Below are 16,087 nucleotides of genomic sequence, written 5' to 3'. Positions count from 1 at the left end.
ATCATCTCGAGTAATAGGGTTGTCTGAATTTTATCTTCTGATTCTAATTGGCTGAACTTGAGCATTTCGCTGAAGCAAGTTTGGTGTCAACCGCGCTGTTTCCCTTAATAAGATTTTTCCGCCCGACCAGTTTTGGCTATTCCATGATTCATATCTATTTCTTTTACAGTTGAGTCTCAAAATGATATGTTGGATGATGCGCAGAGAAAATTATTAAACCTGGTCAACAACAATGAAGGAAAAATTGACAAGTATGTATCAATACCCAATTTTATATCAGTAATGCATGGATTTTTTCGTATTAAAGTTAATACTTAGTGTCTGACTGTAATGTATTTACGGAAACCTAAAGGAGCAGTGTTGATAAAGAACTCTATTGGGTGATTTTGTGTAATAATTGGCCATAATCATCACTATCTTGAAGAACAAGAATAGTTGGATAGGAAGACCATCAAATGCAGGTCCTTTTCCAAATCACACCATCCTGATGTGAGATGACTATCACTCTTGATCTCTGGGCCAAAGTCTGTAGCCATCACTGTGAGTGATTGTTCTCTACAGGCTGCCCGCAGGTGACTTATAAATACTCCATGTATGAATGAGCCTCCATAATATTAAATTCAGAAGTCTGAAGTAGGTACATACATATCCTATGCATTGCAGAATTAGTTTCCTCTCTCTCCACTTTTAGCAATTATCATTTCATAACAGTCTTGAGTGTTTTCAATGCTATTCATTGCAATGCTGCGGAGGTTCAATTACAGATCAAGTGATTTTTGTTATTTTCCAATGTACGAACAAAATTGACCCATGGATGTAAGTAAAAATGGACAGTCTGGATTGGATTTGAAAATTCAAAGTAACAACTCACCATCTTTTGCTCATTGGAAGATATATTGGGCAATCTCACAAGATCACAAGTCAAAGGAGCAGAAGTAGGCCATTCGCCCCATCGTGTCTGCTCTGCCACTCTACCATGAGTTAAGCTATTCTCCCATTTAGTTCCAATTTCCGGCTTTTTCCCCATACCCCCTAATACCCTTACTAATTAGATACCTGTCAATCTCCTCCTTAAACATCCTCAATGATTGGGCCTCCACAGATGTATGTGGCAATGAATTCCATAAATCCACGACCCTCTGGCTAAAAAAAATTCTCCTCACCTCTGCTTTAAATGGCTACCCTCTAATTCTAAGACTGTGGCCTCTTGTTCTGGACTCGCCCACCAAGGGAAACAGCCTTTCCACATCTCCTCTGTCCAACCCTTTCAACATTCAAAATGTTTCTATCAGATCCGCTCTCATTCTTCTATACTCTAATGAATACAGTCCAAGAGCCGACAAACGCTCCTCATTCCTTAGCCCCTACATTCCAGGAATTATCCTAGTAAATCTTCTCTGAACTTTCTCCAACTACAGTACATCCCTTCTAAGATAGTGGGCCCAAAACTGCACACAGTATTCCAAATGAGGTCTCACCAGTGTACCATAGAGCCTCATCAACACCTCCTTACTCTTATACACTATTCCTTTTGAAATGAATGCCAACATAGCATTCATTTTTCCTTACTGCCGATCCAACTTGGTGGTTAACCTTTAGGGTATCCTGCACGAGAACCTCCAAGTCCCTTTGCACTTTTGATTTTTGAATTTTTTCCCCATCTAAATGACCCAATTATTTCTTCTTCCAAAATGTACAACCATACATTTCTCAACATTGTATCTCTGCCATTTCTTTGCTCACTCTCCTAAACTGACCAAGTCTCTCTGCAGCCTTTCCGTTTCTTCAACACTTCCTGCTCCTCCATCTATCTTGGTGTCATCCACAAATTTAGCCACAAAACCATTTAATCCATAATCTAAATCATTGATGCATAGTGTAAAAAGAAACGGCCCCAACACTGACCCATGCAGAACACCACTAGTAACCGGCAACCAACCAGAATAGGATCCCTTTATTCCCACCTTTTGCTTTCTGCCTATCAGCCAATGCTCCACCCATTCCAATATCTTTCCTGTAATTCCATGGGCTCTCATCTTATTAAGCAGCCTCTAATGTGGCACCTTACCGAAGGCCTTTTGAAAATCCAAATGCACAACATCCACAGCCTCTCCCTTGTCAATCTTATTTGAGATTACCTCAAAAAATTCCAATAGGTTGGTGAGGCAGAATCTTCCCTTCGTGAAACCATGCTGGCTTGGGCCGATCTTGTCATGCACCTCGAGGTATTTCATAACCTCGTCCTTGAGGATCGACTCCAATAACTTTCCAACTACCGATGTAGGACTAATAGGTCTGTAATTTTTTTTGCTGCCTCCCTCCTTTCTTAAACAGTGGAACTACATTTGCGACCTTCCAGTCCTCCGGAATCAGGCCAGAGTCTATTGATTCCTGGAAGATCATTTCCAATGCCTCCACAATCTCCAAGGCCACCTCCTTCAGAACCCATGGGTGCACCTCATCTGGTCCGGGAGACTTGTCTATCCTTAGTCCATTTAGCTTCCCAAGCACTTTCTCTCTAGTAATCTTGACTGTACCTAATTCTATTCCCTGAGACCTCTGGCTATCAGGTCTATATAATATAAATCTATATTAGCTTTTCTAGTAGCATCCACATTCCATAAGTTAATTTAAAATAAAACAATGATTCAACAAATACCCTTTTCTGTTTTCCTGAAAATTCTGATTTACTGCTTTGTGATTCTGCTTGCAGCAGCACTCTTCATTATCTAATTCAATATCTGTGAATCCAGACTGCTGCTAAGACAAGCTGCTGCTCATTGATGTTGTGATAAGTTGGCATGTCTATATCAATATGTCTATTTACGATTATGGAAAGTTACAAAGATGTTCAAATTGCAAGGAAATCTTTCATCTACATGCAAGATGATTCCATATATGTAGTTTTAGATCACACTCTGAACACATATTCAGCGTAATCCCTTTCAAAAATATCAAATTCAGTTTATATTATTTGCACAAGTATATGAAGCACAGAGGCAATGAAAAACTTACTTGCAGCAGCAACACAGGCACATATAAGCAGCATTCATAAGAAAAATATAAACATAAATTATACACAAGGAAGAGCACAGTTAGTACAGAACAAAAAAACAAAGTCCATTTTAGTGCTAAGTGATCAAAGTGTTTATTGTGATACTGTGTTAAAGTGATAGGATTGTGCAGGTTAATTCAATAACAAATGGTTGAAGAGAAGTAGCTGTTGTTGGACCAGGTGTTGGAGGCTTCTTTACTTCCTGCATGATGGTGGCTGCAAGAAAATGGTGTGGCCTGGACAGAAGGGATCTTTGGTAGACGTTGCCTGCTTGAAGCAATGTCTTCTATAGATATTTCCAACGGTGGGAAGGATGTACCTGTCATGTATGGGTGGATCCCATTACCTTCTGCAGCTTCTTCAGTTCCTGTGCAATCAAGTTGTCATACTGCTGTTAATCATGAAGTAACAATCAATTAGATTACCTTTAAGAAAACTTAAATATTTTCCTTAATATTAGTGGTTGATTTCAGTATCATAAAAGTTTCTTTTGAGGAAAATATTATGATTGTATCATGCACTTAAAGCAAAATCATTGCTAGTTAGAATGCCACTTAATTGAAATGCAGATCTGCCTTTTTTTTGTGTTCAGGTATCGTTAACCATTTGCTCTTTATTTCCAAGGGTTTTGATAAGAAATTTGTTTGTGAGTTACTTCCATACTCCAAAAAACAAGCGCAATGAAGCAATGCGGATGATGGGAAGTGTTCTGGGGATAAAGAAAGAAGAGATTAGTCAGGTATGACTGAGTCATCCGGTGTAGTTGGTGAATCATATGGATATGGCTGTAGGGTGATTGGTGAATTACTGGACCAACAATTCAGAGGTGCAAGGTCAAATCACACAATCCTGAGCATTCACTTCCTTGCATTTGTAGTGTCTTTCATCCAACAACATTATTGCTTTTTCTTGCACCCCTACATCAGATAAAGAGGGCAGGCATACTAGGATGATACCCTTTCAAGTTGCATGCAATTCTGATTTGGAAATGGTCATCATTGCTCCATGAATGGGATAAAATCATGGAAGCCCTTACTATATTTTAATGTAGTTCATAGCCTGGAATTTAAAAGAAAATGCCTGTCTTAAAAACCCATCTGGTTCACCAGTGTCTTTCAGAGGAGGGAAAATGCCATTTCTACCAGGTATGGCCAACCACAACAATGTATTTGACTCATAACTGCTCTCTGAAATGGCCTAGCATTTATATCACAACCACTTCATTAAGACAGAGCAGCGGATACGTAGAATGGTACACTCATCATTGATCTATGTATCAAACTTGGAAATGCTAAAATCACTCTGTGTCCAGTTGACCTTGCAGAGACCTCCTCACAAATATAAAAGGGAATGGTGTCTAAAGGGGGGGGTTGTCTTATCAGCATCATACCTTAAAGACCATGTGCCGGACTCTTCCATCTCAAGCTGTGGATAGGTCCTGCCCCACTGGCAGTATAAACCCACCATTGCAATGGTGTACAGAACCCAGAAACTTGACAACCCAGACAGGCTATCACAAGTAGTTCATCAAATGATTTCCTTTACCCCATACGATCTCACAGCATCTAGTCAAACCTCAATTGGTTAACATACAGATTACCACATCCTGTTCTCCCTCAGTAGATAAATCAGTGTTATTATATTAACTTACTGTGTAACACCATTGGCATTTAGGGCAGCAATGAAGATTCTCCATCTCTGGTGGTGTTCACAGCTTCCTTCATTGTGTCAGTAGCTTCCTCTTGGTTTTCACTACTGTAAGTCATGCAAGTCCCAGGTGGAAACTTAGGAATACCATCACACTCAGAAGTAGAATGATTCTTTATCGCTGTTACGCCCACCTGGACAAGCCAGCGAGCACTGTGAGGGTCATGTTTTTTGACTTCTCCAGTGCGTTCAACACCATCTTCCCTGGTCTGCTGGGTGAGAAGCTGATAGTGATCCAGGTGGATGCTTCCCTGGTGTCATGGATTATTGATTACCTGACTGGCAGAGCACAGTACATGCACTTGCAATACTGTGTGTCAGACAGAGTGGTGAGCAGCACTGAGGCTCCACAGGGGACTGTCCTGTCTTCCTTTCTCTTCACCATCTACATCTCGGTCTTCAACTACAACACAGAGTCTTGCCATCTTCAGAAGTTTTCTGATGACTCTGCCATAGTTGGATGCATCAGCAAAGGAGATGAGGCGGAGTACAGGGCTACAGTGGGAAACTTTGTCACATGGTGTGAGCAGAATCATCTGCAGCTTAATGTGAAAAAGACTAAGGAGCTGGTGGTGGACCTGAGGAGGGCTAAGGCACTGGTGACCCCTGTTTCCATCCAAGGGATCAGTGTGGACATGGTGGAGGATTACAAATACCTGGGGATACAAATTGACAATAAACTGGACTGGTCAAAGAACACTGACACTGTCTACAAGAAGGGTCAGAGCCGTCTCTACTTCCTGAGGAGACTGAGGTCCTTTAACATCTGCTGGACGATACTGAGGATGTTATATGAGTCTGTGGTGGCCAGTGCTATCATGTTTGCTGTTGTGTGCTGGGGCAGCAGGCTGAGGGTAGCAGACACCAACAGAATCAACAAACTCATTCGTAAGGACAGTGATGTTGTGGGGGTGGAACTGGACTTTCTGATGGTGGTATCTGAAAAGAGGATGCAGTCCACGTTGCATTCCATTTTGGAAAATGTCTTCCATCCACTCAATAATGTACTGGTTAGGCACAGGAGTACGTTCAGCCAGAGACTCATTCCACCGAGATGTAACACTGAGCATCATAGGAAGCCATTCCTGTGTGTGGCCATCAAACTTTACAACTCCTCCCTTGGAGTGTCAGACACCCTGAGCCAATAGGCTGGTCCTGGATTTATTTCCACTTGGTATAATTTACCTGTTATTATTTAATTATTTATGGTTTTATTTTGCTATATTTCTACGTTATTTTTGGTTGGTGTGACTGTAACAAAACCCAATTTCACTCAGGATCAATAAAGTATGTCTGTCTGTCTATTACTGTAACAGTTTTGTTTTACCAGTCAGGGTTGTTAGCCCTGAACCTGGAGGACCAGTGGGGACCATTCTTAGTCTTTCCTCTACCCTTTGACTTGTTTGGCATGAGTGACCCTACCAAGAGCCAAACCATAAAGCCCTGACTCCAGCCAACATAGCTGTCTGGGTCATTGAGGCACACAGTCTCCAAACCATGGCAAGGTTGTGGTCATCTTGTAAGAGTGTTACTATTATCTTGAATAGTTATTAGACAAAGCACTATCAAGGACAGTACTGTGTTTGAAGGACTTTCGTGTTCGATAAAAGTAGCTTGATAGTACTGCCGCTAATTGACCTAGCAGGTCCTGGTGGCATGAAGGAAGCAAAGTAACATAAGGGATAAACCAACTTGGCCTCAGACTTATTTGTCCATCTTGCCTGTGAAAGCATTTAAAGGATCATCCACAGCATGATCTTCTTTACAGTGAAGATGTTGTGTGACCCAACCATTGTTTAAATGGTATAGATTCAGCGATCTAGCATGGTACTCTGAATCCATCCCATCAAACAGGATAGTAATCAACAGCTCATTTTATCCGGGAGGTACACTTCCTTGAACTGTATTCACACAAGAAACTAGAGAGCATTCTATCGGACATTTGATATGTCTCATGGATATGGAAATGGCTCATGGATTTGGATGTGGAATGTCAAGTGGTGAGTCACTCATCTCAAGTACCCAACCTTAGGTAAATGACTTAACCACCAGACATCCCAAGATCTTTCCATATCCATGAGCCATAGAAGGGCAAGGACATTGGTGTGTACAATGTATATTTTCTTGCCACCTTACCTCACAAGACACATACCATCCTGATTTTGAAATCTTTTAACTCTGTTTCTTTTCTGGCCTAAATCTTAGAACTCTTGAACCCAAAAGAATTGTGGAAGACCTTCTACAAAAGTTATGATTTCTACAAACTCTTGCCCATGAGTTTCTTTATGAAGCAAGTTTCAATAGAGATTTATATTTTACTTTTTTCTTTCTTCAAATGCAGTATTTCTAAACCAGGTATATGTGACAGAATGCTGGAATTTGCTTCTTTATTTTGGAAGAGGAAAATAGGTTGAGGGGGAAAATAAGTCGGCCATGATCAAATGGTGGACCTGACTTGATGGGCTGAATGGCCCAATTCTGCTACTATGTCTTATGAGCTTGGAACATAATTTTGTCCTTTTTTTAGGTATTAAAGATACCATAAGAAACACTATGAACACACTTCAAGTTGAATGTATGTAGGAGCTAACATATTGTGGAGCTGAAAAGTGTGTCATTTTGGTCAAGGATCAGGAGCCAATTCCTGAACTTCTCAAGACAGATACAGTAATGGAACAATGAGCCTTTGCATTAAACCAAAAAAAAGCTTGTATTCTATTGCTTAGTTGTCATAATAGTATAAACACACATTACATTTTAAATATGTTGTTCTACTAGCTCATGGATAGTGAATTTCGTGGTGTTACTGGATGGGTCACTAGTTGGCTTGGTGGCAGATCTAGTGGAACCCAAAGTGTACCAAGTACCCCGCAAAGGCCAAACCAGCAGACAATCTTCAACAGTGTAAGTTCTCTTCTGTTCATAAATTTCCACATGTTTTGTTTTAAAATTACATGAACAACAGATATTTTGGGGTATAGTAAATGAATGAAAATTGAGATTTACCACAATAAGGCACAACCCATAACATTTTGGAGGAACTGAGTGTGTGGAGGGAAATGGACAATCGACATTTTGGGTTTAGATCCTTCATCTGGACTTCAGTAAAGATGACTGTCCATTTCCATCTACAGATGCTACCTGAACCACTGATTTCTTCCAGCAGTTTGTGTGCTGTTCCAGATTCCAGCATCTCCATTCTCTTGTGATTGTAATAGGATCGTTATCTCATGGATTGGATCCATACAGTATTAAAAACAGAGAGCAGCAATATTTCAGAGGAAAATATGTCCTTGTGTATGCAATTTATCTTTTAGTTTTATATTTGCTGGTATTTGACATTGGTTTATGGATGGAAATGTGATAATTAATGACCGGGGTGGCCCATTTTTCCTTTTGGCCTTAAATGGCAGAGCAGGCACAATCATGGCTGATCACCAAATTCAGTGCCCTTTTCTACTTTCTTCACTTATCCCATGATTTCTTTAGCCTTTATCGCAAGAGTTCCCAACCTGGAGCTCTGGATAATGGTAAGGCTCCATGGCATAAACAAGATTGGGAACCCCTGCTCTGGAATGGTATCTTACTCGTTGATACTTTGGCCTCATTTGCCATCTGTGGTACAGTTCATCACAATTTGGGTGAAGAAATTTCACCTCATCTCATTGCTAAATGAGTTACCCAGTATCCTTAGACTGTGACCCATAGAACCATAGAACATTACAGTACAGAAACAGGCCCTTCTTGGCTGTGCCGAACCATTTTTCTGCGTAGTCCCACTGACAGCACCTGGGCCATATCCCTCCATACACCTCTCATCCATGTACCTGTCCAAGTTTTTCTTAAATGTTAAAAGTGAACCTGCATTTACCACTTCATCTGGCAGCTCATTCCACACTCCCACCACTCTCTGTGTGAAGAAACCTCCCCTAATGTTCCCTTTAAACTTTTCCCCCTTCACCCTTAACCCATGACCTCCTTTTTTTCTCCCCTAGCCTCAGTGGAAAAAGCCTGTTTGCATTCACTCTATCTATACCCATCATAATTTTATATACCTCTATCAAGTCTCCCCTCATTCTTCTACACTCCAGGGAATAAAGTCCTAACCTATTCAACTTTTCTCGGTAACTCAGTTTCTCAAGTCCCGGCAACTTCCTTGTAAACCTTTCAACCTGTGTGCACTCTTTCAACTTTATTAATATCCTTCCTGTAATTAGGTGACCAAAACTGCACACACTACTCCAAATTCGGCCTCGCCAGTACCTTATACAGCCTCACCATAACATTCCAACTTTTATACTCAGTACTTTGATTTATAAAGGCCAGTGTACCCTTGGCTCTAGACTACACCACGATCAGAAGTACCTTTCCTACATCTTGTCAGGATTTTAAAAGTTTCAATGAATTCCTCTCATTATCCTGCAAGTTATTTCCACCCCCCCAACTGCTGCGGTTCTGATGCAGGGTCTCAGACTGAAAATTTATCCATCCCTGTGTCTCCACAGATTCTGTCCGATCTGTTGAGTTCCTTTAGCAGTTAGTTTTTTGCTGTAGGGTAAGAATAAATACAGCTCCAGGGATTCAGGTTCAGATTTGTTTATCACATGTATGTACATCAAAGTATACAGCGAATGCATCATTTGCATTCACAACAAGTAGCTAAAAATGTGCTGGGTGCTGCCCACACATTCCGGCACCAACATAGCATACCACAATGTTATAATTGTAGTTAGGTGAGGGTCTAGTAGTCCAGTTAACCAGAATGGGCTTATTTTTTTTTGTTTGGTTACAGAGATGTATAAGAATTCTTGGAATAAATTCAAGGGAGTATGACAAAGGCAACATGTCCTAGATACAAATTTAAAAAAAAATTCTTAATTCTGTTTCTTTCCCAGTACCATAATGTCCTGAGATTTTTCACTATCCTTAAAAATACTTTTGAAATCTGCTGACTATTTCGTACAGCACTGAGTCAATCCTGTGGTTTAAGGCAAGACTTGTAATTCCTTAGTAATACGCTAAGTAGAATAGGTGAATAGAAACGAGAAAAACCTGCAGATGCTGGAAATACAAGTGTAGCACGTTGTAAGGCTTCACTGCTAATGTAATGGTTTCTGTGTGGAAGCAATGTTTGGGTTATGACTGGAGATAATGGGGCTTGGAATGTGGGGGCCTTGAAACAAACGCTGGCAGAGACTGAGGGTTACACAAGCAACACACACAAAAGGCTGGAGGAACTCAGTAGGCCAGGATGCTGCCTGGCCCGCTGAATTCCTCCAGCATTTTGCAGGTGAATAGTTAAATTTGACTAGATAGCTCTGAATTTTACATACAGGTATAGCAACCAACTGGTTTCCCTCTGTTCTAAAATCAATGACTTTCTTATTTATCTCCTATAAGTATTGTTAATTTTGATGTGTGCAACCAGATTAAAACATATTCCTTACAGATGTTTCCATGACCATTATTGTTCTCTACAGAAGTGGTTTGCCATTGCCGCCTTCTGGGCAGTGTTTTTACAAGACTGCTGACACCAGACATTATCATTACTTTTCAGAATTGTCTGCCTGGTATTAGTAGTGCATAATTGGGTGCATAATTATGACCATCCACCCCCTGCTCCCACAGCTTCTCATGACCCTGATCAGGGTTAAGCAGATGCTACAGCTTGTCCAAGGGTGACATGCAGGCTAGTGGAGGGAGGAGCACCTTACACCTCCTTTGGTAGAGACATATCTCCATCATGCCACCCAGTACAGAACAATATGATGTGAATTATTTGTGATCTTGGTGTTGATGGAATGAATTCTTACACCAAGCACCTTTTATCTTGCAGTCTTTCTCAGAAATGTTTGTAAAGTTCCTGGAAGTAGAATCTCGTCCTTCTCCTCCACCACCAAAGCTTCCAATTTATGATATACATCCGCTTGGGCCCGCACCTGCAGCCAACCAGCAAACCAGCAGCCTTCCTGGTCACACAGCAGGTATGTTTATAATTTACTCTATGTATATCTTCTACGTTTAACCATAAAGAGAAGTTTGTTTGAAACAAGCATTTGGGTTCAGTTATGCAAGGATAGAATTGAACAGTTAATTGAAGCTTTATTCAACTTGCTCTAAATATAGTGAATTGTTTAAGGATCCAGAGGCAGCAGAGAAAAGGCAAAGCTAGTTTACAAGAATGAAAGACTTCTGTTAGCGGGGCTGTTCACTAGAAAGGAGGAGGAGGATGTTAGGTTCCTGGGATCACAGCTGCTTTGGACTAGGAGAAATTCTTTGTCCAGGGGTGTTGATTCTTTGTAATTCTTTACACCAGGGTTGTGGAGGCTGAAGCACTTAGTATTCTCTCAAAGAAGGCTGATAGAATTTTTAGATATTAATGGAATTGAGGGATGTGCAGTTCAGGTATTGGCCTTTATCCTGAAATGCTTTTTCTTTGCAAATATCCACAAAAACAGAGGAGTGCCCCCAAAGAATAAATGACAGTTAAATGTTAGAACCCCAAAGTCCCTCCTCCAACTCTCCTCCCTCCCATAAGCGGCAGCAAGCAACGATCCCCCCCCACCTTCAAAAAGAAGCATCAGCACCTGTCACTGAGCACTCAAGCATGAGCAAAGCAACAGCAAAGACAATGACTTGCAGTACACCAAAGACTACTTATTCACCCAGTATTTGACATACCACAGGCGCTCTCTCTCTCTCTCTCTCTCTCTCTCTCTCTCTCTCTCTCTCCACCTAATAAGGGAGAAAGAGATGTCTCCATTTCACAGTGAGAGGGGAGAGATAACAAACAACTCACTGATATAAAAGTCCCTGATTTAAGTGACTGTTAAAAGTCCCTTGCATCATTTTTTTGAGCTCTGTCCCCAAAGATCTTGGGTCTCCAGGCACACAGCCTTAGATCTTCCATCTCCTACGGACACTGACCTTCGATCTGCCTGTCTCCAGAGCCACAAGATCTCAGCCCTCCAAAGGTGAGCTCAGCTCTCAGAAACATAGAAAACCTACAGCACAATACAGGCCTTCAGCCCACAAAGCTATGCCTAACATGTACTTCAGAAATTACCTAGGGTTTCCCATTGCCCATAGCTCCATATACCTATCTAGGAGTCTGTTAAAAGACCCTATCGTATCTGCCTCCACCACCGTTGCCGGCAGCCCGTTCCACACTCTCACCACTCTATATTTAAAAATCTTACCCCTGATCTACTTCCAAGCACCTTAAAACTGTGTCCTCTCATGTTAGCCATGTTAGCCATTTCAGCCCTGGGAATCCACACAATCAATGCATCTCATTGTCTTATACTCCTCTATCAGGTCACCTCTCATTCTCTGTCGCTCCAAGGAGAAAAGGCCGAGTTCACTCAACCTATTCTCATAAGGCATGCTCCCCGGTCCAGGCAACATCCTTGTAAATCTCCTCTGCATCCTTTCTATAGTTTCCATATCCTTGCTGTAGTGAGGTGACCAGAACTGAGCACAGTACTCCAAATGGGGTTTGACCATGGCCCTAAACAGCTGTAACATTACCTCTCGGCTCTTATACTCGATCCCTCTTAGGCTGAGTCCTTGGCATCCCAAATAACGGCCATTCGTGAAACCCTGAGAGCAGCTCCCATTCCTTCAAAGAACCATAGTCTGTGTGTAACCCCAGGTCAGGGTCTTCAAAAGAACCCTGAAAGGGAAAAATAGAGATATTGAAGATGAAAATAGAGCTGCTTCCGAAGATGCAAGCAAAGGAGCCACCGTTAGGTGCCATTAATCCTCTGAAGCTCCTCCTCCACTTTGCTTAATTCCAAAGTGAATAGTTTTAATAGTAACCTAGCCTTCCTGCTCAATCTGCTGGTTGCTTTGACTGGACTTATGATGTATTTCAGTCCAGGGTTTAAGACTGCATATAGTTATTTGAAGGGGTTTGAAAATAGGCACTAAACACTATATTCTAACAAAATAAATATAAATTTTATCTATTGCTGTGCAGAGAGATTTTGGGATCCAAGTTCATAGCTCTTTGAAAGTGGCTACGCAGGTCAATAAGGCAGTTAAGAAGGCTTAAGGAATACTTGCTTTTACTAGTTGAGGCATTGAGTTCAAAAGTCAGGAGATTATTTTACAACTTTATAAAACTCTGGTTAGGCCATATCTGGAGTATTGCATACAGTTCTGGTCACTCCACGAAAGGAAGTATGTTGAGGCTTTGGAGAGAGTGTAGAAGGGGTTTACAGGATGCTGCCTGGTTTAGAGAGCTTGTGCTATCAGAGGAGGCTGGATAAATGTGGGTTGTTTTCTCTGAAACATTGGAAGCTCAGCAGAGATCTGATAGATGCCTACATGATTATGAGAAGTCTCAGGGTTGAAATTTCTAATACCAGAGGGCACACATTGAAGGTGAGAAGGGGTAAGCTTTTAACTCAGTGGTGGATGCCTGAAATGCGCTGCCTGGTACGGTGGTAGAAGCAAATACATTAGGGGCTTTTCAGAGATGTTTAGATGGGCACGTGGATGTAAGGAAGGTGGAGGGATATTGACATAGGATGGATTAGTATTTGGGTGTTTTTGATTTGCTTCTTAGCTAGTTCGACATAACGTCGTGGGCCAAATGACCTATTCCTGTTCTATGTTCTAAATTAACGGTTTTGTGGAGCATTTCTCAATGTATAATTTCATTAAATCATGCTATTAAATTTTATTTTCAGGCACAGCTGGAGCAGGTCCAGTGAAAAAATCAGAATCCAGTTCCTTCTTGGCTCCACGATCTGCTGCTGTGCCTCTCATTACCTCAGCTGTTGCCAGTTCTACTGGGTCCTCGCATCTCCTCATGAAACCAATCTCCAGTGCCCTTCCCACTTTCACGCCTCTGCCAGTGTCACCAGATTCCAGTGCCGGCACTGTCCTTAAAGATCTCCTCAAGCAATAAAAAAAACTGGAGCAATCCACTACAGCACTTTAAAGTGAAAACTTACACTATAGACTATAGCACAAGAGGGATTTTGTGCAGTGTACACAGAGCTCCCTGAAAAATATTTACATATTGTAAGCATGCATCTTTCAATTTGACATGCTAAGTCCATGAAAGTTGCAATCCTGTTAGGGAATAATTTCACCCCTTTCCAAAAAGCTAATTATAATTACTTGATATCAAGTATGCAAGGTGAGCTTTTTGTTTTGCTAAATGCAGATACTGTATATTTGGCACTTAATCAAGAGGCAGAACTTAAAAAAAGAAATTCACAGAGGCACAGAATTGTCTGTCCTAATGGGACCTGCATATTTGCAAGCTATAATGGATTTTCATAATGCCTTCCACAGGAGGATTAAAGTAAGGCCTCTGAAGCACAAAGTTCCAAAGAAATAAAATAGCAGTGTTGTGTACATGAAGTTTATTAAATGCAGACTCTTTCAAGTTATTGTTTTTTCAGTTGTACCTTCCATGGTATAAAAACAATTATTTTTTGACACTGCCTGTAACTGCATAACTGCATATCTGAAGTGGCTTTAGTGGTGAGCAAGATTTCCTGTGGTTTATTTATGCTGAGTTTTGAGAAGAAATTGAAAACTGTTCCCCTGCCACTTTCCCATCCATTCCGCGTTCTTGCTTTAGAGGGTTCAAGTTTTATTTATGCTGAATTACCTTAATTTAAGAAAATGGTGTCTGCTATAGTGTCTTAATCAGAATATAAAGTGAAAACATTGGTTACAGTATGTTTGCAAAACTAACTCCATTAGAGTAAATCCAAATTAAAATCATTGACTGTCTTCCATGATTGTAAGCAGGCCTTGTTACCAATCTTCATTCTTTATTTTATTGTAGAACCCATCAGAAACTTGATTGCAACCTTGAGATTAATTTATTCTTAATGATGGAATCCTCTTTCCTATTCACTGTTCAGTATAGTGAATTTTGCTTTGAGCTTAAAGCAAATGCCACAAAGGAACAGTAGACTGTCATTTGCCTTTAAGGATGTAGGAAATTTCACTGAAAACTAAAACTGAGACTCTTGCAGACACTTCTGCATAGTAACACTCTAGTCTATTTTGGTCAAGCCTGCAAAGTATAACCTTTGTCTGTCTGATGCTGGCTAGTGCCAAGGAATCTGTTATTTGTATGTAAAGGCAGTGATCTAAAAGTTTTTGTATTATATTTCAGTTGTAATAATTTGTACAATTCTGGAATTTGGGCTTTTGAATTGCTGCAGGACTTTCTGTTAAATTATTCTACTTGCAGCTCACTGTATCAGTGAGAGTGAAACAACAGCTAACAGCCTGCAACACATTTCTTTGTATAAATTGTTTGTCTTTACCATCCAACAACTGGTTTTTCATCTGGCATATGCCTGCAGATTTATAAGGTACAGCCTTCTAAGTTCTAAATTATCCATAATCTAATAGCTGAGTTGGTTATTGTATAATATTGTATTAGCTGAAAAATGCTGTTCTTGAATATATTAAAATCCTTTATAGTAAACTGTTTTTATTTCCCAGAAAATTGTTCAGGTTACTTATTACTATGATTTGAAGATTTGTGTACATATCAAAATGCAAACTTATTAAAGGTTATGATTAGTCTTCTGCATTGGAACCAAATGTGCCGACATCATTAGAGCCAGCCAAGAATACTCATATACTGATTTAATAGATCCATTTCTTTATTTAGTGTTTCTTTTAAAGATACAACATGGTAATAGGCCCTTCCGGCCTAATGAGCCCATGCTGTCCAATTATATTCATGACCAATTAACTTAGCAAGCTGTACTTCTTTTGAAATGTGAAAGGAAACAGGATCACATGGAGAGAACCCCATGCAGTCACAGGGAGAGTGTCCAAACTCCTGACAGAGTGCTGGGAATTGAACTGTACAGTCACTGGCACTGTAAAGCGTGCTGCTATGCCACCAAACTGCCCCTAAATTGTTTAATGTTAGGGGTTGGTCGAAGCTGAAGATCTCCATCATTCATCTGTGACATTATAGTGCAAGATCTGCTTTGTCTTCAAAATAAGATTTTAGTTTTCTTTTCATCCTTTTCCTGAACAGGGTGATTTTTTGGGCACATTGTTGCCAAGAATACAGCTCACTGCTAACTCATTCAATTGACTGTTGTTCATCATAATTAAATGTGGTGACTATAGGAAATTCTTCACGCTAGCAGCAGTGTGGCTCTTCAGAAGCTGTTCAGACATTCTGTCTGTGGTGAGAATCCTGGCTGGGTTTGCTCAACGGCATTTTCAACAAAGTTTGTGCAGGTGACAACCAACATTTGGCCCCAATAAAATTTAAACATTATTAATTACTTTAAAGTTATTTGTCAGTCTTTGAAAGTACACAAA

General features: G+C 40.5%; 1 protein-coding gene across 1 annotated transcript in view; it reads left to right on the top strand.

Moving 5' to 3' along the window:
- trip11 (thyroid hormone receptor interactor 11) overlaps nucleotides 1–15,335 on the top strand; it is a 122,877-nt gene extending 107,542 nt beyond the window's left edge. Inside the window, exons 16-20 of the mRNA XM_059962291.1 lie at nucleotides 170–251; nucleotides 3,680–3,794; nucleotides 7,541–7,666; nucleotides 10,599–10,746; nucleotides 13,459–15,335. Coding sequence (XP_059818274.1) covers nucleotides 170–251; nucleotides 3,680–3,794; nucleotides 7,541–7,666; nucleotides 10,599–10,746; nucleotides 13,459–13,679 — 692 coding nt within the window. The 3' untranslated portion in view covers nucleotides 13,680–15,335. The remainder of the gene's footprint in view (nucleotides 1–169; nucleotides 252–3,679; nucleotides 3,795–7,540; nucleotides 7,667–10,598; nucleotides 10,747–13,458) is intronic.
- The last annotated feature ends 752 nt before the right edge of the window (nucleotides 15,336–16,087 follow it).

This window comes from Hypanus sabinus, chromosome 2, assembly GCF_030144855.1.
Source record: "Hypanus sabinus isolate sHypSab1 chromosome 2, sHypSab1.hap1, whole genome shotgun sequence".
Classification (NCBI taxonomy): domain Eukaryota; kingdom Metazoa; phylum Chordata; class Chondrichthyes; order Myliobatiformes; family Dasyatidae; genus Hypanus; species Hypanus sabinus.
Note: the sequence above shows the minus strand (reverse complement) of the source record. Positions and strands in the feature narration are given on the sequence as shown.